This window comes from Leptopilina heterotoma, unplaced genomic scaffold (assembly GCF_015476425.1).
Source record: "Leptopilina heterotoma isolate Lh14 unplaced genomic scaffold, ASM1547642v1 Lhet_15, whole genome shotgun sequence".
NCBI classification, from domain to species: Eukaryota; Metazoa; Arthropoda; class Insecta; order Hymenoptera; family Figitidae; genus Leptopilina; species Leptopilina heterotoma.
In genome coordinates this window covers 1,897,595-1,920,627 of record NW_025110867.1, presented here as the reverse complement: position 1 = coordinate 1,920,627, position 23,033 = coordinate 1,897,595, and the positions used below count along the sequence as shown (strand labels likewise).

At 26.2% G+C, this 23,033-nt stretch overlaps 4 protein-coding genes across 6 annotated transcripts; all 4 read left to right on the top strand.

Annotated features, from left to right (window-relative positions):
* Positions 1-2,038: 2,038 nt before the first annotated feature.
* On the top strand, positions 2,039-4,963 carry LOC122498508. The gene is made up of 3 exons (XM_043606275.1): positions 2,039-2,247; positions 3,862-4,227; positions 4,316-4,963. The coding sequence occupies exons 1-3, from the start codon at positions 2,179-2,181 to the stop codon at positions 4,763-4,765; spliced, it is 885 nt and encodes a 294-aa protein (XP_043462210.1). The 5' UTR covers positions 2,039-2,178; the 3' UTR covers positions 4,766-4,963.
* Positions 4,964-7,310: 2,347 nt separating this feature from the next.
* On the top strand, positions 7,311-10,976 carry LOC122498513. 2 transcript variants are annotated; one of them, XM_043606282.1, is made up of 3 exons: positions 7,311-7,488; positions 7,713-8,075; positions 8,490-10,976. In XM_043606282.1, the coding sequence occupies exons 1-3, from the start codon at positions 7,420-7,422 to the stop codon at positions 8,931-8,933; spliced, it is 876 nt and encodes a 291-aa protein (XP_043462217.1). In that variant the 5' UTR covers positions 7,311-7,419; the 3' UTR covers positions 8,934-10,976. The 2 variants fall into 2 exon arrangements, with proteins under 2 accessions (XP_043462217.1, XP_043462216.1); XM_043606281.1 differs by having other exon boundaries at positions 7,314-7,488; positions 7,710-8,075.
* Positions 10,977-11,733: 757 nt separating this feature from the next.
* Positions 11,734-13,657, top strand: LOC122498512. 2 transcript variants are annotated; one of them, XM_043606280.1, is made up of 3 exons: positions 11,734-12,032; positions 12,246-12,608; positions 13,196-13,657. In XM_043606280.1, exons 1-3 carry the CDS (start codon positions 11,964-11,966, stop codon positions 13,637-13,639), a joined length of 876 nt encoding a protein of 291 aa, XP_043462215.1. In that variant the 5' UTR covers positions 11,734-11,963; the 3' UTR covers positions 13,640-13,657. The 2 variants fall into 2 exon arrangements, with proteins under 2 accessions (XP_043462215.1, XP_043462213.1); XM_043606278.1 differs by having other exon boundaries at positions 11,751-12,032; positions 12,243-12,608.
* Positions 13,658-18,421: 4,764 nt separating this feature from the next.
* Positions 18,422-22,205, top strand: LOC122498511. Its single transcript, XM_043606277.1, has 4 exons — positions 18,422-19,060; positions 20,467-20,832; positions 20,910-21,386; positions 21,767-22,205. The coding sequence occupies exons 1-3, from the start codon at positions 18,992-18,994 to the stop codon at positions 21,354-21,356; spliced, it is 882 nt and encodes a 293-aa protein (XP_043462212.1). The 5' UTR covers positions 18,422-18,991; the 3' UTR covers positions 21,357-21,386; positions 21,767-22,205.
* Positions 22,206-23,033: the final 828 nt, after the last annotated feature.

The window sequence follows — 23,033 nt, the reverse complement described above, 5'->3', positions numbered from 1 at the left end:
AATATGAAAATAGAGAAATTTATTAAAATATTATCTTTTTTTAGGGTTATAGGGCTAGAATGTGGTATATTAAAAGTTAAATAAAATATGAGTCGAAAAGAATAAAAAATAGTTAAAGAGATAGAAAAGTATATTAAAGTTATAATGAATGGGTTAATAAGAAAGTTAAGTGTTATTTCAAATATTAAATCTTTAGAGTAAAATCCTGAGAGAAAAGGAAAGCCACAGAGGGATAAATTAGAGTAGTTAAAAAATATGATTACTAAAGGAGATTCATAAATTAAAGAACCTATTAATCGAATATCTTGCAAATTTATTAAAAAATGAATTATGATTCCTGAACATAAAAATAATAAAGATTTAAATATAGCGTGAGAAATAAGATGAAAAAATACATAATTTGGTAATTGATAGGCTAGTATATGAATTATTAACCCTAGTTGTCTTAAAGTTGAAAAAGCAATAATTTTTTTTAAGTCAAATTCAAATATAGCATTAATTCTAGCTAGAAGTAAAGTTATTAACCCAATAATTAAAAGAGGTAAAGTTATTTTTGTAAATATAAAATTGAATCGAATTATTACGTATACTCCTGCTGTTACTAATGTTGAAGAGTGAACAAGAGAAGAAACTGGAGTGGGGGCAGCTATTGCAGCAGGTAGCCATATAGAAAAAGGGATTTGGGCCCTTTTAGTTATAATTATAATTAAAATAATTGAAGGTAATGTGTAAGAATTAGAATAGTAAAGAGAAAAATTTCATGATCTAAAATTTATACCTAGAAAAATGAGGATTAAAAGTATAATATCTCCAATTCGATTAGTTAATAATGTTAATATTCCAGAGTTGAATGAATTTGAAGATTGATAGTAAATAATCAAACAAAAAGAAATTAATCCTAATCCGTCTCAACCTAAAATAATTCTTAATATATTAGGGCATAAAATTATTAAAATTATAGAGATTACAAAAAGTATTAAAATTATAATAAAATAAATTTTTTTATTTTCTATAATTATGTATTCTTTTCTATATAATATTACTATGGAGGAAATGAATATTACAACTCTAATAAATATTAGACTTAGTCAGTCTAATATAAAATTTAATTCAAAATTTATATTTATTAAAGAAATAATATTTCATTTAATAAAGAAAATAGATTTGAAAAAAATTAATGTTAATCTATAAAAAAAAGTTAATGTTCTTAAAATAAGTAAAGAATAGAAATAAAGGGAATTAATTATAATTTAAAATATCTTTAGATATATTTTTGATTCCACAAATCAATATTTTAAATTTAAATTATTTAAATAATAAAAATTTATTGTTATAATAAATAAAGGAATTAGGTGAAGTAGTAAAGCTAAGAATTCTTGTATTGAGATTGAAATAAATATATTAATATTTTTATTTAATATTCCATGTTGTGTTGTTATAAAAAAATATATTGAGTATAAAACACTTGTATATCTTAAAATTATAATTAAGGGAATTAAATTTAATCTAAAATTTAAGATTCTATTAATTAATAAAATTTCACTAACTAAATTAAGAGAAGGAGGGGCCCCTATATTAAAAATATTTAATATAAATTTAACCCTGTACTAAGTTTGAGTACAACTCACTAAAGTATATGAAAAAACAAAAAAATTCGAAGTTTTGAAAAAGTGGCATAACTTTCGTCCATATTAATATTTTTTAATCTACTACAACTAGGATTTTAAGTTAGGCTAATGCCTAAAAGACTGAAAAGTTTAATTTAAAACGGTTAAACCGTTTTTCTGTGATGGGCGGTCAAAATTTTACGGACATACATACACACACATAATTTTCTTAATATTATTTTCGGATTTCTTAGAGTGTATAAAAAGAAGGATTATAATAGAAATTTTGAATTCTATGCAATGTAGATACAAAAGTCTGATTTTATTAATAAGGATTGTATATATAATTATGTATATAATAGGATAATTGATTAACCGGTTTTCCTTGAAATCCAGTGATTTTCTGTCCATTCTTAACGAATCGATGCTATTTTTACGTATTAACTATTTCGCAAAAGTCTGTCTTTCGAATTGCACTCGTAGTTAAGTCGAAAAACTACAGGCGTTAAAATTTTGTTTGCCTAATTGATATTACATAAAAAATTTTCTAATTTTTTGCAGTGAGTTTAACATGAGATTGTTATTTTTACTTTGTGCTTTTTGGCAAACTTCATGGACAATATCCAAATATGCATACATAGTGAGTAGTTTTCAATAAAATATTATAATGTTTTTTCTCTTTTCAAGAAAAATATATGTTTTTAACATATTAAAAATTATTATATCTTTTTTAACTATTTAATCATTACACTATACATAATAAAATTAAATTTTTCTTCACCCTTATTTTGTATTTTTGGAACGATGGTTTTAATAGTTATTCGTAACTGACTGATTTACAACATGAATCTTTTTTAGGTTTTTAACCTTTTGCGGCTTATATAGTGACATATACATATGTATGATACCTTTCAGATAAAGACATATATATATATATATATATATATATATATATATATATATATATATAGGGGAGAGTCTCCAGTTGTGAGACGGGTTTTATTTTTGACCCGTAAATTGTAAACGGGCAAAAGAAATTGTAAATAAAATACACCGTTCGAAAGGTAACAGAAATACGCAACTTTTATTAAAAGAAAGTATAGTGTTTCGATAAACTCAAAAAATTTTACGATACATTTTCCGAGCACATCGCTTTTTTCAAAAAAAAAAAATGTCTCCAGTTGTGAGACACTCATTAAAAATTGCTAAAATTTAATAAGTTTGACATAAAACGTTATGTTTAGTAGAAATAATTAAATATATTAATAATATATATTATTATATACTAAATAATAATATTTATTCGCCAAAATATGACTACCAAATAAACACAATTTAAAAGCTTCAACAAGAGCATTAAAATTGATTTCTTCTGAATCAATTGACTTTTTTCCACTTGACTTGCCCGAAAATACTAGAAAAAAAATCAAAACAACATTTAAATAGTATGCCTGCAAAGTCGTATTTTTATGCTGCCCAGATGGGTGTTGACACCGTCTCACAACTGGTGATATGCTGTGTCTCACACCCAGAAATTGGCGCTATTTTGAAAAAGGAAAATTAAATTATTTTCAACCGTAGATTGGAACAATGCAATATTGCATCACAAAATATAAGGAAAACACTAAAAGAAAATGCATTACATTTACCTTTTCCAATTAATTAACTTGGAAAAAAAGTACTTTGCATTTATTGAAAAAACGCTTTTTAGTCGATTATCACACACAGTGTTGGTATTTAACAAAAACAGTTTATATATCCGCTTCGGCGTACTCGAAAAAGTTGGCTCATATAAAAAGAAATGTTTTTATATAAACCAATCGGCTTTTTAATATTGCATGTTAAAAAAATTGACTGTCTCACAACTGGAGGTGTCTCACAACTGGAGACTCTCCCCTAATATTGCAAGTTCACAAACTTTTTAAAAATTTGCACTTGCAAGAAGATATTATACAGTTCTTGTCAAACTAACATTTTTGTTACTTGCAGCCGTAGAAATTCTGTTATAAAAAATAAAAACCATACAATTTATACAAATTCATTTTTTTATGTTTGGAAAAACAATGTTACACAAATATTAGAAATTGGCAACAGTAAAGATCTAATAATTTATTTTTTATCCATCTTGCCGAAAATGTTTAATTTTTTTTACAAAAAACAGTTGAAAGTTGTAATAAAACATTGACTAACGAAGTTAACAAATAATAGTGTATAAAAAATAAATGCTTATGATAAAACATATTTTTATTTTTAGAGAAATCCTGCTCCTTGTCCAGAAAATATGTCTCACTATGTTGATGACAAGAACCAATCCATCGTATTTTGCGACTGCAAAGAAACTCTTTTATATTTTCCTGAAAATGACTTCTGTTACGATGCCTACAGACAAGGTCCTTGTCCTTCAGAGCATTATTTGGTACTAGATCCTGGAGAAACAGTTGCAAAATGTAAAAAAAATGTGTGTTTATTAGATGGTCTTGTTCCATTTAAGGACAACTGCTATTTTCTTTGGGAATCTGAATTGCCTTGTGAAAAACAATTCCATAAATTAACAGTCAATATAGATACTTTTGAATTAGAATGCAGTCAACATTCATATAATGGTGGCTCATCAAATTTGGTAATTTGTGAAAATTTTGTTATTCTTTCATTTTATTAATAAAGCTATTTTTCATATCATTCAAATTATATTTATTTATTTATTTCAGAAAAAGTCGAAATCCTGTCCTGAAAATTCAATACTTGTTCCTCTGGATAATAATGAGTCAAAATGGGATTGTGATTGTGATCCAGGTTTTCTTCGTCATGCAAAAAATAATTCTTGTCATCAAGCATTTAGACAAGGTCCTTGTCCTCAAAAACATTATTTCATTCTTCCTTTAGGAGAAGATGAAGCGAGATGTGAAAAAAATCCGTGCCTTGAAGATTCACTAGTTCCATTTAAAGAGGGCTGTCATAAAATTTTTAAATTTGGATCGCCTTGTTCTAGTTCATTTTATTATCTGGGAATTGACAAAAAGAGTTTCCAATTGAAATGCATTTATTCTAGACGCCGTTCTGGAGGTCACGGCGCCGGCGGAATTATTACTGCTCCTCTTAAAGCTTGTCCTCCAGGGAGTAGAAGAATAGTAACAGGATGTAAACGCGTCTTTCAATAAAACATTGCAGCAGATAATTCTTATTTTTTATATTCTATACTCTAGCAGTAGAAACGTGACTGACAGCAGTGGCGTAGCAATAGGTGGTTTGGGGGGTTAGATTGTCCGGGGCCCCGGCGATTTAGGGGCCCCCAAAAAGGATAAAATTGATTTTCTTCATATGCAGCAAAATGGTAATAAACTGGTTCCGAGTTTTAATGTTTGTTATACTTCTAATAATAATATACTTAATAACTTATATATAATAAGATGCTATCAAAGCAAGTGCGATCTCTTACCAAAATCTATTATGGCACGGTCACAGCTCGGCAGCCGCAACTAGAGCAGAATACGTCGACCGAAAGCAGAAAATCATGAGTGCAAAAGAGATAGGCAGATATTTTTGTTCTTTTCACTCTCATGATTTTCTGCTTTCGGTCGACGTATTCTGCTCACATGTGATCGCACCCTTACTCTTATGTGTTACCATGACAACCTGCAGGCAGGCACCTTTAATTCGCACCTGTGCTCGTCTTTTTGCACTTATTGTAGACGTTCTATTATACGTAATATGCGATTTGCAAAATGTCGTATCACGCAATCACAGGTATATTTAGGTATGTAACACACTTAAAAACCTCTAGTTTTCCTGCACTACCCAACCCTGTTCATAGGCTGCGAGGTGACATTACCTTGTGTGTGTCGACTACAAATTCAAGTATTTTTAGTAAAGTGCACTTTAAGTCTCTATTGAATACAAACTTGCTAACGATTTACGAAACGATCTTGATAAAATTATAGACAATTTTGCTGAAACAAAAATTCGCAGAAAACAAGTGTAGAACTTAAAATAAAAAAGTTATTTTTATTTTATATATATATATATATGCGTTTCATTGGGGGCCCCTCGAAATTTTTTGTCTAGGGCCCCTTAACTTGTAGTTACGCCACTGGTGACTGAGAAATAAAATACTATTTGTAACTTTAAATTATTTTACAAATGATAAGGATGCACATCATTGTGGCGCAAAAGAGTTATTTTCTAACAAAAAAATCATCTCAAAAAGGTAAGTAAAAATTACGAACTTTTTTTAGTTTTGCGTCCTCGTAGGAAGTTGTACCAACTTTAATTGTAAATTAACTATGCTTGCAAATAAACTAAAATTAATATATTACATTAATCCCACCATAATATTAAATATATAATAACTTTATTTCATAACTTTACAGTAACGTACTTTACAATAAATTAAAAAGGCAGAATTTTTATTTGATCTAACTTTTATTTTATTAACAATTTTAAATATTTAAATACAAATACATTTATTGCAACTGTATAATATAACATTAGTTACAGATTCTTATTTTTAGAGTAACATATTTTAATACCTAAGCAGATTTTATATAAAAAATATTAATATAATTCATGGATTTCAGTTTAACTGATTCCCGAAAACTTAATTTCCCGAAGGTCTTTAAACCCGAAAAAACTGTTTTTCACATTTATTAAAAATCAGAATTATCTATTTAGATTTTACTTAAAAAGAATATTTAAATGTGCGACTTCAAGGGGAATTTTGTTTTTTCGAAGTAAGTAAACCAATTGCAATGAATAGCATTTTTGTATATATAAAAATTTGGAATAAACAATATAATATAAGCAATTTTTTCGCTTTTCTATGCTGAATTTTTTAGAAAAAGAATTATGTGTTTTGATTAAGATGGAAAGGAGAAATAACGATTTCAAAATTGACATCTTAAAAACTATACTAAATATTTTGACATAATATTTGGTGAAAACGTTTTCTTTTATGTTCTCGATTATCATTGTGTTCTTCGTAGTTTAACAATCCCTCGAGTTGTTTCAAAACAATTGAACAGTTGCTATCGATTCATACTTGATGATTCGATAAATTTTTTTGGCAACATTTTGAAAATTTTACATTCGGAATTACAGTTTTCGGAAAATTAACTATTAGAGAAAAAGATCTTTGTGAAATTGTCTACGGGAAAAAGGTTTTCCTAAAAATATCAAAGAAATCTTTGCGAAAGGTTACCGATTCTAAATCTTAGAAACTTTTCATTAGGTTACCGATGTTGCCTATATATTGGATGAAAAAAATATTCAAGTACTATGAGCTGTTTGTTTACTTGATTTATATATTATTAAAGACTAAAATTATCAGAAAAAACTTGACAAATGCGAAAAGTTAAAGCAAATTTACTTGTTTTCGTTGTGAATGATTGGCAATATTATAATCAATACAATATTTTCATATACAAAAAATATAATAATAACTAACGGTAATATAATATTACAAAATTAATATTTTAAAATTTTACTTATAATAAACATATAATTAAATGGAAAATTATGAATACCTTTTTTTATTAAACACTTCTCTGTTTTTTGTTTGAGTACATTAAAATAAGTGAATAAATCATAAAAAACAAATAATTTTCATTCTTATTTTTTCGGAAAATTCTATACCGGTTTTGTTGAATAATAAAGTACATGCGATTTACCAATTGATTCGAAGCATCTTCGTTAATATATAAGTGGATTCACAAAAAGCACCTTCACTTTCATGAGTATCATTCACTAGCAAAATTGATTGAAATCATTCAAACACATTAAATTTACTTAAGAGCAGTTTGTTAAAAGTGAAATAAAAATGAAACATTTATTTTTAATTAGTGTCTTTCTGATACATTACTGTCAAATTTTTGGAAGTTTAAATCCTGTAAGTAATAAAGAATATATATATATATATTAATAAAGATATTTGATTTTATAAAAGGATATGAGAAGTTGATTTATAATTGCATGTTTCTTCACAAAATCTAAACCCTTAAATAAATAAGGGATTAACATCTTTTAATCATTGTAAGAATTAAAAACATAATATCATGTCAAATAATGTAGACATATTAAAATAATCATTTTAAAAAAATGCTTTGTTAGCAGGGAAATTTCATAAGCTGTCCAAAGCATATGAAACACTTTTTAGTCAGTGAAAACAGTACCGAACAGTATTGCGATTGTGATGAAATATATTTATATCATCCTAAACATGATTTTTGCTACGATGCCTATAGGCAAGGTCCTTGTCAAAATGGATATTATTATGTTTTATCACCTAATTCTTACGTAGCAACGTGTCAAAAAAATCCATGTCAGATAGACGGAATTGTACCTTTTCGAGGAAAATGTCACTTTCTATGGGAATCTGGAAAACCTTGCAGAAGCGAAACCACATTCTTAGGAATTAATGACAGTTATCAATTAGAGTGCGGTATAAAGCGTTACATGGGATCCTGGTATGATTTGGTAATTATTTTAATTAAAAAAATTTTTATACGTAATTACAGAATATTTTGTTAATATAAAGGAAAACAGACGTAAAGTTAGTGCGTTAATTAAATGTTTTTCAATCAGTACACAAAAATTATTCATTCAGAAATTGATATAATTACATGGCAATGTATGATGAACAAATAAGGAAAACAGCAAAATTCATCACTTTAATGAACACATCTTATAAAAACATTTGTTTTAAAATAAATCTAAACATTTATGCAACACATACATAATACTTATTTCAAACTAGATGAAACACTTACACATTTATCATTTTTTGCACGTTGTTTTCTATTTGATTTATAATTCTATCTAATTGTCAATTAAATATAAAAGTATAATTTATAAATAATTATATAATTATTATATATCATCTTATTTCAGAAAACATCTAAGTCTTGTCCAAAAGATTCGTTACTGACGCCATCAGATGACGAACATACAAATTATTATTGTAAATGTAAAGAAACTTACATTTATTCAGCAAAAAATCACTCTTGTTATCAAGCCTACAAACAGGGACCATGCCCTCTAGGAAGTTACTACGTACTCCCTACTGGACGAAAAGAGCCGAGATGTGAAGTAAATCCTTGCAACGAAGATGGTCTTGTTCCTTTTAAAGGAAAATGTCATGAAATTTATAAATCGGGATATCCTTGTGCTGATAATCTAACGCATTTGACAGTCACTAGAAAAACATTTCAATTAAAATGCATTTATCAACCACCTGTTAGTATGGGTGGAGGTGGAATTATAAATGCTCCAATTAAAGCATGTCCTCCTGGAAGTCGAAGAGTAGTAACTGGTTGCAAACACATTTTCCAATAAAATTGCATTTTTTAAATATTTCAATTTTATTTCTATGCGTGAAACCTATTTAATAATAATGTTAAAAAAATCCAGAAGACCAGTAAAAAAGTCAACCACACAATCGTTTGAAATCGAAAAACGATGTTCAAAATAAGGAAAAGCATGTAAATATGTATACGATTTTTATCTTATTTTTAAATGATCGTGATTACATTAATTTCTATGAGATTTCTCCTGACCGATTGTTTAAAATTGTAATGTTTGAATATTTTGTTATTAGTTTTTGGTCATGTCATTTTTATTTAAAATTTCCTGTGTTTATTGAAAGTTTAGGTGTCAATGAACAAGAATATACTAGATATTTTTTTTTTATTCGGTCATTCCTATAAAAAACGAGATTAAAGTGTTAAAAAACCGCATTTTTAGCACAATTGAGGCAGCGAAACAAGAAAACGCATCATTATAAAAATATCTACAAGAGCTTAAATAAAAACTTAAACCTTCAAGCTTAAGGCTCAGAACTGAAAAGTATTTTAATAATTACTGAAAACCTGCAGTCGCTATCTGAAATTATCAAAAAAGCTGGGATAGGAAGCAGTTGGTAAAAATCAATTTCCCTAACCGAATTCGCTTGCAACTTGTTACTTGAGGTTTTTTTAGGTTGCTAATGACGAATTGGAATTTAGGTATAAAAAATTCAAAATTGCAAATTCTCGCTGACTCGTGTGTAAATATGAGGAAAATATTAAAAGCATTAAAAAAATATTGTTTTATTAATAAATTAGAAATAAATGTAAAGAAAACGAAAATAGTTATTTTTAGAAAAAGTGGACATTCCCACAATTACAAATATGGATCATTCATGTATATGATAAGACTCAAAAAATTGAAATAGTCTCTAATTATGAATACCTGGGTGTAATTTTTTCAAACTCGGCTACGTTTTTTAATGAAACAAACTATGCTATTAGTAAAGCGAATGTAGCTCTTGGAACAACAGTGTCTTTGATAAATCGTCTAAATCTAAAATCTTGCTCTTGGAGTCCAGTTATTAGATTATTTAACTGCCTTACTGTAAGTAATTTATTTTACGCTATTCAAGTATAGGGTTTGAGATAGTTTTATGATATTGAAATAATTCAAAATACTCTTTTTAAAAAAATGTTACTTCTTCCAAAAAACACTCCGAACTATACATTGAGACTGGAGACGGGAGTCTCCAAATTATCAGTTAAAGTTTTTAAATATGTTTTAAATTTAATAGAGAAAATATTATTGGTGGAAGAAGGCCGATATCCAAAAATGTGTTTTTTAAGATTGAAAGCTTTAGCTCAGAGCAAAATTGGAAAAAAATAAATTTAATTGGTACGATCAGGTAGGACTTATATTCGAATATATTAATGAAAAAATAAAATGAGATAACTTAAATATACATCAATTGCATGCGAAAAAAAATTTTTAGATAGAAAAATACGAAAATTACTTGTATATGGAAGATTTAAAAAAATTGAGTGAATCTCATTCACTGCAGATTCTGCCACACTTGGCTTTAATTAAGGGTCCGCAGAATTATTTACAAATTAAAATTCCTTTAAAGTATAAGAGTTGTAAGTCAAATTCGTCTTTTAAATAACAACTGTACTAGAATAATAATAGATAAGAAAGCTTTCAAGCTGAGTGACTCTGGAACCTGCAGCGGATGTGAAACAAATACTCTTGAAATGTTTTATCACCTTTTAATTGAATGTCCTTATCTCTCAACGGAAAGAATGAAATATTTTTGTGTGGAACAGGATGAGTCTGTCATAAGGGCCGTAAGTATTTATTTATATGTTAGAAAACACGCAAATTAATTTAATGAAAAATTTGTATCTTTTTACCAAAGCTTTATGTGAAAAATTAGATAATAGATAAAGTTTTATTTAAACTTTAATAATCTACGGCAACCTCTTTGTATTGGCTTGTACCAATATATTCAAATATAATTATATTGTTTAATAAATTAATTATGTTCACAAATAAATAAATTATATAGAACTATAAAAAACAAAATTTTGGAAACCCACAGTGAAATGTTACTATAACCTTACAATGTAACATTAAAAAATGTGGGCCATTTTAACCTTACGGTAATTCTACAGTAACCTTACACTGTAACGTTGGTATCGTTACACGGTAACCTTACCATAAGATTACTGTAACATCATGTGCTATTTGGGTCTTTTATATTCGAGTTTTTGAGAACTTTTGATTGAACTCAATATTTTGAGCCACTTTGAGAATCTGACTTCGAAATCAGAGTGAAAAAATACATTGGAATATACTAGTGTAGTGTTATAAAAAAATTTTCATTTTAATTCGGTTTTGTGAGTCATTTTCGAGTTTTTTAAAATTTTGAGCAAATCTGTCTATTGTGGCTTCGAATTCGGATTAAGCATGAAAAAATACATGAAAATATACTAGTGTAGTGTCATAAAATTCTTTTTTGGTTCTAATTCATTTTTTTGATCCATTAGCTCTAATTATACAGTAAATTGCTGCAAGATATTCACGTTTTAAATTAATGAATTTGTTTAGCACATTTACCATCACTTTTTTACCAATACCATTGTCCGCTTCGTGGCAAAACAAAAATTTTCGTTCGACTGGATTTAGAAACAACATGGTTCCAGAATTTTATTATTTAGTCATAATAATTTTTGCTTGTAACTTTATATGAGCATAGTTATCTTAATCGTATTTTCGAATGTTTTAGAGTGTAAAAAGAAGAAAACACTTTTTTTGTTTGAGTCTATTGGAATAAGTGTATAAATTATAAAAAACAAATATAATTTTCATTGTTATTTTTTCGGAAAATTCTATACCGGTTTTGTTGAATAATAAAGTACATGCGATTTACCAATTGATTCGAAGCATCTTCGTTAATATATAAGTGGATTTACAAAAAGCACCTTCACTTTCATGAGTATTCTTCACTAGCTAAATTGATTAAAATCATTCAAACACATTAAATTTACTTAAGAGCAGTTTGTTAAAAGTGAAATAAAAATGAAACATTTATTTTTAATTAGTGTCTTTCTGATACATTTCTGCCAAATTTTTGGAAGTTTAAATTCTGTAAGTAACAAAGAATAATTAAGATGTTTGATTTTATAAAAGGGTTTGAGAAATTGATTTATAATTGCGTATGTTTCCTCACAAAATCCAACCCCTTAAATGTATAAAGGATTAACATATTTTAAATACAGTAGAAAAATTAAAAACATAATATCATGTCAAATAATGTAGACATATTAAAATAATCATTTTAAAAAATTGCTTTGTTAGCAGGGAAATTTCATAAGCTGTCCAAAGAATATGAAACACTTTTTAGTCAGTGAAAATAGTACCGAACAGTATTGCGATTGTGATGAAATATATTTATATCATCCTCAACATGATTTTTGCTACGATGCATATAGGCAGGGTCCTTGTCAAAATGGATATTATTATGTTTTATCACCTAATTCTTACGTAGCAACGTGTCAAAGAAATCCATGTCAGATAGACGGAATTGTACCTTTTCGAGGAAAATGTCACTTTCTATGGGAATCTGGAAAACCTTGCAGAAACGAAACCACATTCTTAGGAATTAATGACAGTTATCAATTAGAGTGCGGTATAAAGCGTTACATGGGATCCTGGTATGATTTGGTAATTTTAATTAAATAATTTTTTATACGTAATAATTACAGAATATTTTGTTAATATAAAAGAAAACAGACGTTAAGTTAGAGCGTTAATTTAATTTTTTTAAATTAGTACACAAAAATTATTCATTCAGGAATTGATGTAATTACATAGCAATGAATGATGAACAAATAAGAAAAACAATAAAACGGATGACACGTGAAGCAGAGTCACGTTTTGTATTGGAATTCAGAATTATAATTACAAGTCAGATGAATTATTTTCTGTCGCATTTAATAGTAATTTAACAAGACAGTTATTTTCTCGTTAAATACACATAAATTAAAAAATGCAATTTTACAAAATTATGCAGCGTCAACAAAATTCATCACTTTAATGAACACATCTTCTAAAAATGGGTTTTTAAATAAATCTAAATAATTATGTAATACATACAGAAGACTTATTTCAAACTAGATGAAACACTTACACATTTATCATTTTTTGCACGTTGTTTTCTATTTGATTTATAATTCTATCTAATTGTCAATTAAATATAATAGTATAATTTATAAATAATTATATAATTATTATATATCATCTTATTTCAGAAAACATCTAAGTCTTGTCCAAAAGATTCGTTACTGACGCCATCAGATGACGAACATACAAATTATTATTGTAAATGTAAAGAAACTTACATTTATTCAGCAAAAAATCACTCTTGTTATCAAGCCTACAAACAGGGACCATGCCCTCCTGGAAGTTACTACGTACTCCCTACTGGACGAAAAGAGCCGAGATGTGAAGTAAATCCTTGCAACGAAGATGGTCTTGTTCCTTTCAAAGGAAAATGTCATGAAATTTATAAATCGGGTTATCCTTGTGCTGATAATCTAACGCATTTGACAGTCACTAGTAAAACATTTCAATTAAAATGCATTTATCAATCACCTAGTGGTCGGGGTGCAGGTGGAATTATAAATGCTCCATTAAAAGCATGCCCCCCTGGAAGTCGGAGAGTAGTAACAGATTGCAAACACATTTTCCAATAAAATAGCATTCTTCAAACATTTCATTTTTATTTGTATACGTGAAACCTATTTAATAATGTTAAATAATTCCAGAAAACCAGTAAAAAAAAAATAACCACTTATTCGTTTGAAATTAAAAAACGTAGTTCAAAATAATGAAGAGCCCGTAAATATCCGATTTTTATTTTAATTTTAATAAAATAATTATACGTATTATATTTTATCAATAATAACATTTATAACTTGTTAAATTCGAAATTGTTACCACATTTCACTTTCTCTTAAGGGGTTACATACCTTTTTGACCGCAAAAAGAGTGATTTTCATAATTATTTTCAGTCTTTTTATTAAAATTTATTAAAATAATGTACATTGCATCAGATAGTATAGGGTGGTGGCACCAGTGAACGAACATTTAGGGAAATGTATACATTCGATATTTTTTATTTTTAATTGACATTCTTGAATTTCCTTTTAAACATATGCAATGAATAGCAAAATTTCTAAAGAATTCGAAGCCTATGATACAAATTTTATAAATATAACATAAAATATAAAATTTTAATCAAATATTGAAAAATGTCCATTTTACCAGTGAAAGAATGTTAACCAGTAAAAGAACAGTTTTATTTTCCAGTGAAGGAACAAATCAAATTTATATTAATAAAGTGTCTAAAAATAACAAGAATTATATGAAAAACGCTACAAATATTCTGAAACAATTTTACAACTTACTATTATTAATATTTTCCTAATTACACAACAATAAATATTATTTAATTGCATCTGAGACTTGTAACCTTTTTTCTGTTTATGCTTCATTCATTTGTCATGTTCATAACCCACCAAAACATTAAAAAATTATTTTCAGAAATAACTTGCATATTAAATCTATTTCTTTTTATCATAAACTATATTCTGAAGAAATAAGGAACTAAAAAATATTTTTTTTAGTGCTAAAAGTTATAATTTGTGAAATATCGTAATAAATAATCAATTTGTTTTTTTACTGGTGTCAATTCTTGCAAATTCTTACAATTCTTTTACTGGTGCAACTATGGTTTTATAAACTTTTAGCAACTTTGAAACTTAAAAATATTAATATTTGTGCAAACTGTATCTGTTGCCGCAAAAAAATTTAAACAAGCTTCTTCAAAAAAGTTTAATGTTAAAATAACATTCATTTTTTTTGTAAAATGTAACATTTTTATAAAAAATTTTGTGTAGTTTTGATACCGACTCATTCAAACAGGTTCTTGTATCTGAACTTGTACATACAATAGAATAAGGGAGCATTTACACCTTCGGTAAAAATTTCCAGAACGGAAAATTTTTAATTGGAGTAAGAGAGACAGACTGTGTATCTGACTCTCTTACTCCAATACAAATTTTCCTTTCTGGACAATTTTTATAGAAGGTGTAAACGCTCCATAAACTGCTACAGGAAATTGTACTTAACGTTGTACAATTTTGTTTGAAAATTTTTTTTAATTATTTAAAAATATTATTTATTTAAAATTTGAAATTTGAATAACTTATAATTTATAAGACTTTTCACTTGTGATAGCTAAAAAAAAATTTTTTCAATTATTTGAAAAATGTGTACAAGATCATGTACAATTTTCTGTACCAGCTTATTTTCTTGAACAAGTTCAGATACAAGAACTTGTTTCAATTCTGTGTACTGTTTTTTAGGAAAAAACATTTATAGGTGTCCTAAGATTTTTTTAAAGTTATGGGCAAAAAACATTTTTTTTTCAAAATTAAAAATAAAAAAAAAAATTTAAGAGTCATTCCATTATATTTCGACTAAAGTCGTTGCTGACTAATTTTAAAAAATTATAATATTTTGCAGGAATGATGTTAAAGATATTAGGATCACCAAACAAAAAAAAATTTTTTAAATATTTTTTATATTTATTGTAAAATAAGCATCTAAAGTATATGAAGTCGTAAAAACTGTCACATTTTCATCTATTAGAAAATATTAAAGAAAACACATAATTTACTATAAAAATGTAAAAAAGTTATAAGAATTTATTAAGAATGAATTGTTTTATTATTATAAATTGATAGAAACAATTATTAATAAGAAATATTAAATAAAAAAGGATTTTAAAGTTCACCTGCCAAATAACCTAATTTTGCAAATTTCATTCACTAAATGTGAGAAAGAGAAATCATTAAATTGAATAAAACCTTATGAAATATAAAGAACCTGTGATTAACTTTTAGTTTTTCTTATCACTTTCTTCCTTTTTTCTTCATAAATGTTAAAAAATAAGCAATTAAAACTGGCACTTTGCTTATTTTCACGATTTTAAAATGCAAATAACTTCTGCCCAGAAAAATGAAAAATTACGAAAATTGGACAATAATTATTTGATCACTAAATACACTCACTGGAAAAAGATTTTCTTTGGTCCCGAAGCTATTTTCCGAAATAATTAATTTTAAACTTTTCACTATTTCTATCAGGTTAATACATGTGATTTTTTTAAAACTGAAGTTGGTTCAAAACGATTAAACAAGAAGAGCTAACTTCGTCCTTTAAAAAACACATGTATTAACCTGATAAAAATAGTAAAAAGTTTAAAGTTAATGAATTCGGAAAATAGCTTCGGGACCAAAGAAAATCTTTTTCCAGTGAGTGTATCTAGTGATCAAATAATTATTGCCCAATTTTCGTAATTTTTCATTTTTCTGGGCAGAAGTTATTTGCATTTTAAAATCGTGAAAATAAGCAAAGTGCCAGTTTTAATTGCTTATTTTTTAACATTTATGAAGAAAAAAGGAAGAAAGTGATAAGAAAAACTAAAAGTTAATCACAGGTACTTTATATTTCATAAGGTTTTATTTAATTTAATGATTTCTCTTTCTCACATTTAGTGAATGAAATTTGCAAAATTAGGTTATTTGGCAGGTGAACTTAAAAATCCTTTTTTATTTAATATTTCTTATTAATAATTGTTTCTATCAATTTATAATAATAAAACAATTCTTTCTTAATAAATTCTTATAACTTTTTTACATTTTTATAGTAAATTATGTGTTTTCTTTAATATTTTCTAATAGATGAAAATGTGACAGTTTTTACGACTTCATATACTTTAGATGCTTATTTTACAATAAATATAAAAAATATTTAAAAAATTCTTTTTGTTCGGTGATCCTAATATCTTTAACATCATTCCTGCAAAATATTATAATTTTTTAAAATTAGTCAGCAACGACTTTAGTCGAAATATAATGGAATGACTCAATCTCGTTTTTTACTTCTAAAATTTTAAAATTCTATATTTCTAAAAGTAGGTATGTTTATATATTCAAATTTAGAGTTATATTGAATATTATAAATTTTATTATTTTGTTAATTAAAAAATTGAAAACCTATTTCTTATGTCTTAAATTACTTTTTATAATAATAATTATTAAAATACTTGTATATTATAATCATAAGTTTGTTTTTTCTATTTTCTAGAAAGATTATAAGGATTATTAATCTAATTACGACATAGTAAATGCTAAAGTAATAAGCTCGATTTTGAAATTAAGTTCTATACGTCTAGATTAAAAATTTGTTGAATCCTTGGAAGCAGTTTATTATCATCGGCTAAAGTAGAATTACAATTATCCAAAATTTTTAATAATCATGTCGCAAAATATTGAGAGTTGAGCGAGTGAATATGAATCTTCCAAGACGCTTCCAAAAAAGTTGTTTTGAAGTGTACACTGTAACTTGAAACAGAATCATTTAAAACAAAAAAAATCAAAATGCATTTGTTGAGGTAAACCAGGATGAATTTTAATTTTTTTTTTAATTTTCCGTAGCACTTGAAATCCAAAAGACCGATTTCCTCTAAAAAAAATCGGCTAATTTGTTATTGTAATATTATTAATATTTAAAAAAAGGTTTCCAGGGACACCTGAGGAATTATGTATAGGTAAAAAGTACTGTACCAAATTTCAGAACGATTGTTTTTTTGGGCAAATTGGCACAATGGGTTTTTTTAACCCCTTTTAACTTAATTTTCAAATTTTATGTTTCATAATCATTCATAATTAACTTTTAAATCAGTCTTCGAACGTTTAGCCAAAAATTTTTATTTAAAAAAAAATTCGTTCATTTCATCGTTCAAAGCTTTAGTATCGTGTGTTCCTTTAGGTAGAATTTTGTTAAATTTTGGATAACCCATTTTTGTATGTATAAAAAATGGTAAATAGAATTTGTATTAAATTTGATAGGTTACAATAATCTTTTTATATATTCGTAAAGTACTTTGCTATGATTTCAGTATTTGTAAGTTTGAAAATAGTATCAGTATCAAAATCTATAATGCCGAAGTTAATTAACAATAAATATGAATAAATATGGCTTACAAATTAAAAAAGAATTAACTTGTTTAAACAATAAATATTTAATAATACATATAATGTATATGGGGCGTTCCATGCACAGGGCAAACTTTGAATCTCAGATTTTCTTCATAATTTGCCATTTTGTTGTCTTACGGGACATACATAAGTTGTGAAAATAGTTTTGCAAAATTTCGATTATTTTGCAAGATATTGTTATTTAAACTTTTACGTAACTTTTTTTTCAACAATTTTTATTTCAAAATCTACTATAGTTACAAAAAAAATTTTAATATAAAAATTGTATGGAATCTATTGAATATTAATAATATTTTATTGGAAAATAAATAATTAATTTTTTTAATTAATTTATTTAAACAATAAATTTTACAATTTTTATATTAAAAATTTTTTTGTAACTATAATAGATTTCGAAATAATAATTGTTGAAAAAAAAGTGACGTAAAAGTTTAAATAAGAATATCTTGCAAAATAATCGAAATTTTGCAATACTATTTTCACAACTTATGTATGTCCCCTAAGACAACAAAATGGCAAATTATGAAGAAAATCTGAGAATCAAAGTTTGCCCTGTGTATGGAACGCCAGGCATATGTGAGAAATTTTTTAATTATTTAAATTATTGAAATTTGAAAATTTTATACAATCATAGTAAACAGTGTATGATATAAATTATTTAATCACGTTCCGAGTTAATTTAATCAGTAACAATGATATGTATAGTCCAACATTTATAAAATTAGAGGCTAGACTATAGAGAATGTGAGATGCGTTTTAGATGTATTCATTTACTTGTTTTCCTTGAAATCCTTGAAATAAAAACATGTTTTACTTATAACAGAATTTTATAAAATTATTGTTAATTCAATTCTCTTAAAGTTCGTATTCAATCACTAAACAGAAATTTCTTTTATAAATTCATAATAATATACTTATATTGTTTATTATTTTTTGTTTTTTAAGCAAAGCCGTTTTTTATAATTAAATTTATAAAACATGAAATCAATACTTTTTTTATCTGCATTTATTCAAATTTCTTGGACATTTTCAACATTTACAATGCCAGTAAGTAAAGCATATCTATTTGTTTATTATTTACTGACTTCTGAAAACGATATTCTAAATTTAAGTCTATAAACTTATCAGACATTTAAGAAAATAATACATGCTATTTATTTTTTATAGATAGAATAAATTATTATTCTTGTAATTAAATAGAATTCTTATATTAATAAATATTTATGTATTTAAAATATGCGCTAAATAATAATTTATATTATTAAAAATTTAATAATTTTGACATTTTTTAAAAATATCTTATTCTGTAAATGAAAAAACTGTCTTTGGAAGCCAAAAAATCATATATAGATATTTATTATTGGATTATGTACATAATAATTTAGTTAAAGTTGTTGCTGACAATTATTATAAAAATCTCAAGATTTGTAAAAATGATGTTTAATATGCACAGAATTCATTTCTGATAATTATTTTATTCATTTCTGAACCAATTGAGTCACAATAATTGTTTTTTAAATTTAAGGTGAATTCATAAAGAATGCAAAAAATATTTTAATGACATTTTTCTCACAGAAGAGTAAATAAACAAAAAATTGTTTAAACATTTTTTTTTATTTTTTTCATTTAAAAACTAATTTTTTTGGGATATTCACAGTTTTATACAATTGTTATTAAAATTCATAATTTCGTATCTTCAACAACTTTGAATTAAAAAAAAAAAAATTTGGTATAGTGGAATTTAAAATTTCAATATGGCCGACCAAATATGGCGTCAAATAGGAAGTAAAATTTGAAAGTTTTGGTCACTATATTTCAAAATACCAAAATGTTATTGAATTCAACAAAATTTTGTTACTCGGGGGTTTTTGGGATCGCTAATTACGAATTCAATGTTAGTTTTCAAAAATTCAAAATGGCGAATCCAATATAGCGGAATTTTTTTTAATTTATTCAATTGAAAAATTTTATGTAAAATTATGTTCTTGCTTATTTTTTGAACAAATTATTTTAAATTCGTCGCTAAAAACACTAAAATTAAAATTAAAAAAAATTTTTTTTTTGAAAATATTCAGTGAAATACCCTGAACAAGTTACAAGAATTTTGGAAGGGAATCAACTTGAGGGTTGAAATTGGTTCCAGGGTACCGTGACAATATCAATCGCGTTTTTAATTATGGCACTTTTAGAATAATAAATAACGGAAATTCATTCATTTAAGAGAAAAAAAAATTATGTTTAAAAAGTTTCAAAAAAATTAATTTTATAAAAACTTTTATAAAAAAAATTTCCTTTTTCTGTCCTTTGGTAGACTTCTTCCAAAGGCCAAATAGAAATGTTTTTTTTAACATTTCGATTTATAAAAAAAAACTTTTCATTTTTCGTGAAAATTTCACGACATCTGACGAATTCTAGGAACTGTACATTTAATATTTAAATTTTTATTCTTTAAGCGACTCGAGAATCCATGTCCAAAGAATATGGCAGTCACTAGTGATGAGAAAAACAATTCTGTACCAGTTTGCAAATGCCTAGATACTTTCTTAAATTATTCTGATGATGATTCTTGTTACGATGCCTACAGGCAAGGTCCCTGCCCTTCTGAACATTACTTAGCATTTTCTTCAGTTACAAAAACAGCAAACTGTGAGAAAAATCCATGTCTTTTGGACGGTCTTGTTCCATATCAGAATAAATGCTATTTTCTCTGGTCAGTTAATCCACCGTGCGAAGAAGAATCACATCATTTAAATATCAATAGAAGCACATTTGAAGTAGAATGTAATGCTGAACCTTATTTCGGCGATATGATAAGATTGGTGAACTTAATTATTTATTATTACTTAATCTTTATAATTCAAAAGAAAAAAAATTTAAGAATTCTACTTTTTTATAGGAAACTTCTAAATCATGTCCAGATAATTCGATGCTTATGCCTGCAAATGATAATCAAACTGAATGGAAATGCGAGTGTAAACCTGGTTTTCTATTTGATGCGAAAAATAGTTCCTGTCACGAAGCCTACAGACAAGGACCTTGTTCTATGGAACATTACTTTATCCTTCCTCCAGGTGAAAAAGAAGCAAAGTGTGAAAAAAATTCTTGTCTCGAAGATCGACTTGTACCTTTTGACAATGAATGTTACCCTTTATATAAATTTGGATATCCTTGCAGAATTTTTCAATATTTAGGTATTGATGAAAAGACTTTTCAATTAAAATGTCTGGTCTCATTTGGACATTACCTTCATTATCACCGTGGTGGAATTATAACTGCACCTTATAAAACTTGTCCTCCAGGTTCTCGACGATCATTCAATGGTTGCAAACGAAAATTTCAATAACACTAGGTTTAAATTTTCAATTATGAATAGGTAAGTGAATGAAATATTCTAGACCAACTTCAGTTACTCATGATTAAAATTATATTAGTGTAATTTTAATTTTTATAAAAAATTGAGTCATTTTAATCACAAAGACGTGTTTAGTACCTTTCTTTATTAAAATTAGTATAAATAATTTTGACAATGCCTAATTTTTTTGCATATTGTTTAAAAATATGTTCTTTAGTGGTTATACTTAAAAAGATTAAAAAATACTTTTTAAAAAAATTTATTTTAACTGGAAAATAGCGGAAAAAAGGTAATTTTTCAATTTTTTTGTTTAAAATAGTGCTATTTTTTAAGGTAATTTTAGGTATAACCACGACAGTTAGTACCTTAACTGTAAGAGTTTTCTTGGATTTTTGTTTTAGATCACTGGGGAGGATGTTAGACCTGTAACCGCGAAGCGCCTCAAAATCGAAGCATCGCCTATAACGCCCTCTACAGCCTAACACATTATAAAAATATTAATTTTTTTATGTCTTTTAATACTTTAAAATAAAAATTTTTATTATGCAAAAAGAATTTTTAAATTTTATAATAAAATAAGCGAGAAAAAAATGTTGAATTTTGACATATTTTGCACAATTCTCATGAGAAATTCCCCTTAAGGTCCGGAAACCAGTTAAACTGCATATTAACTATCTAATCTGCGGATTACCTGTGTAAAGTTAATGTACGAAATAAAACTTTTTTTCACATTACCTAGTTAATCTGCAAATTACCGATGTGGTAATCGTTAAAGTGACAAAAACAGATGTAACTGAAATGAAACAATTATAATTAGATAAAGAAATAATTTGTTTTTACATATTGAGTTAGATAGATCTCTGGAAGAATAAATCACATTTTTATATTTTTAATAGGACACTATTTTTTTTAAAGCGCATTCATAAGTCTCATATTGAATTTATCTTCCATACTAATCTGCAACACAATATTAATTAAACAATAAATTTATAAAAGTTAATTTTAAAATAAATAAAATATTTTATAATATATAATATATAATATTCGAGATAAGAAAAAATAATTATAATATTCATTTTATAATTATAACTAGCTGTCTGCTATTATTGCAGCTTTTTTAACAACCGTTAGCTGTCAATAGTTGTTTTTGACGTCAGATTCGTGTTCAGCATACTAAATATATCTTAAAAAGCAGTAGTCGCAGGTCAAATTTTTATGAAATGGAAAAGTTTTAATACAGTTTGCAGAAGTGCACCAAACCCATGTTAAATCCCATTTAAACGTTAACCTTTAGCCGGCACGGGTTAATATTTATTAAATAGACTGTTCTTGTGCGTATCTCACTTTTTTCATATTTTAATTTAAATTCCGGCCAACGACCTAAGAAATTCTTACTTTTCCAAAATAAGAACCACAGTACATGAGGCATTTTAGTGAAATGTCCCAAGATAAAATTTCAACTTCTTGAAAAAATTGAAACTCGGGGAATTTATTGTTCTATCAAGTAGAAACATGACACAAAAAATATTTTTGCCTTTTTCGAAAATTTGGAGGGATCAATTTTACCAATTTTGATAAACACCATCTACTTTTTCAATTTTTTCTGTACTACATACATGTAATCAGAAAAATTCTGTCGAATATGTTTCTAAAAGGATTTTCTTGCTT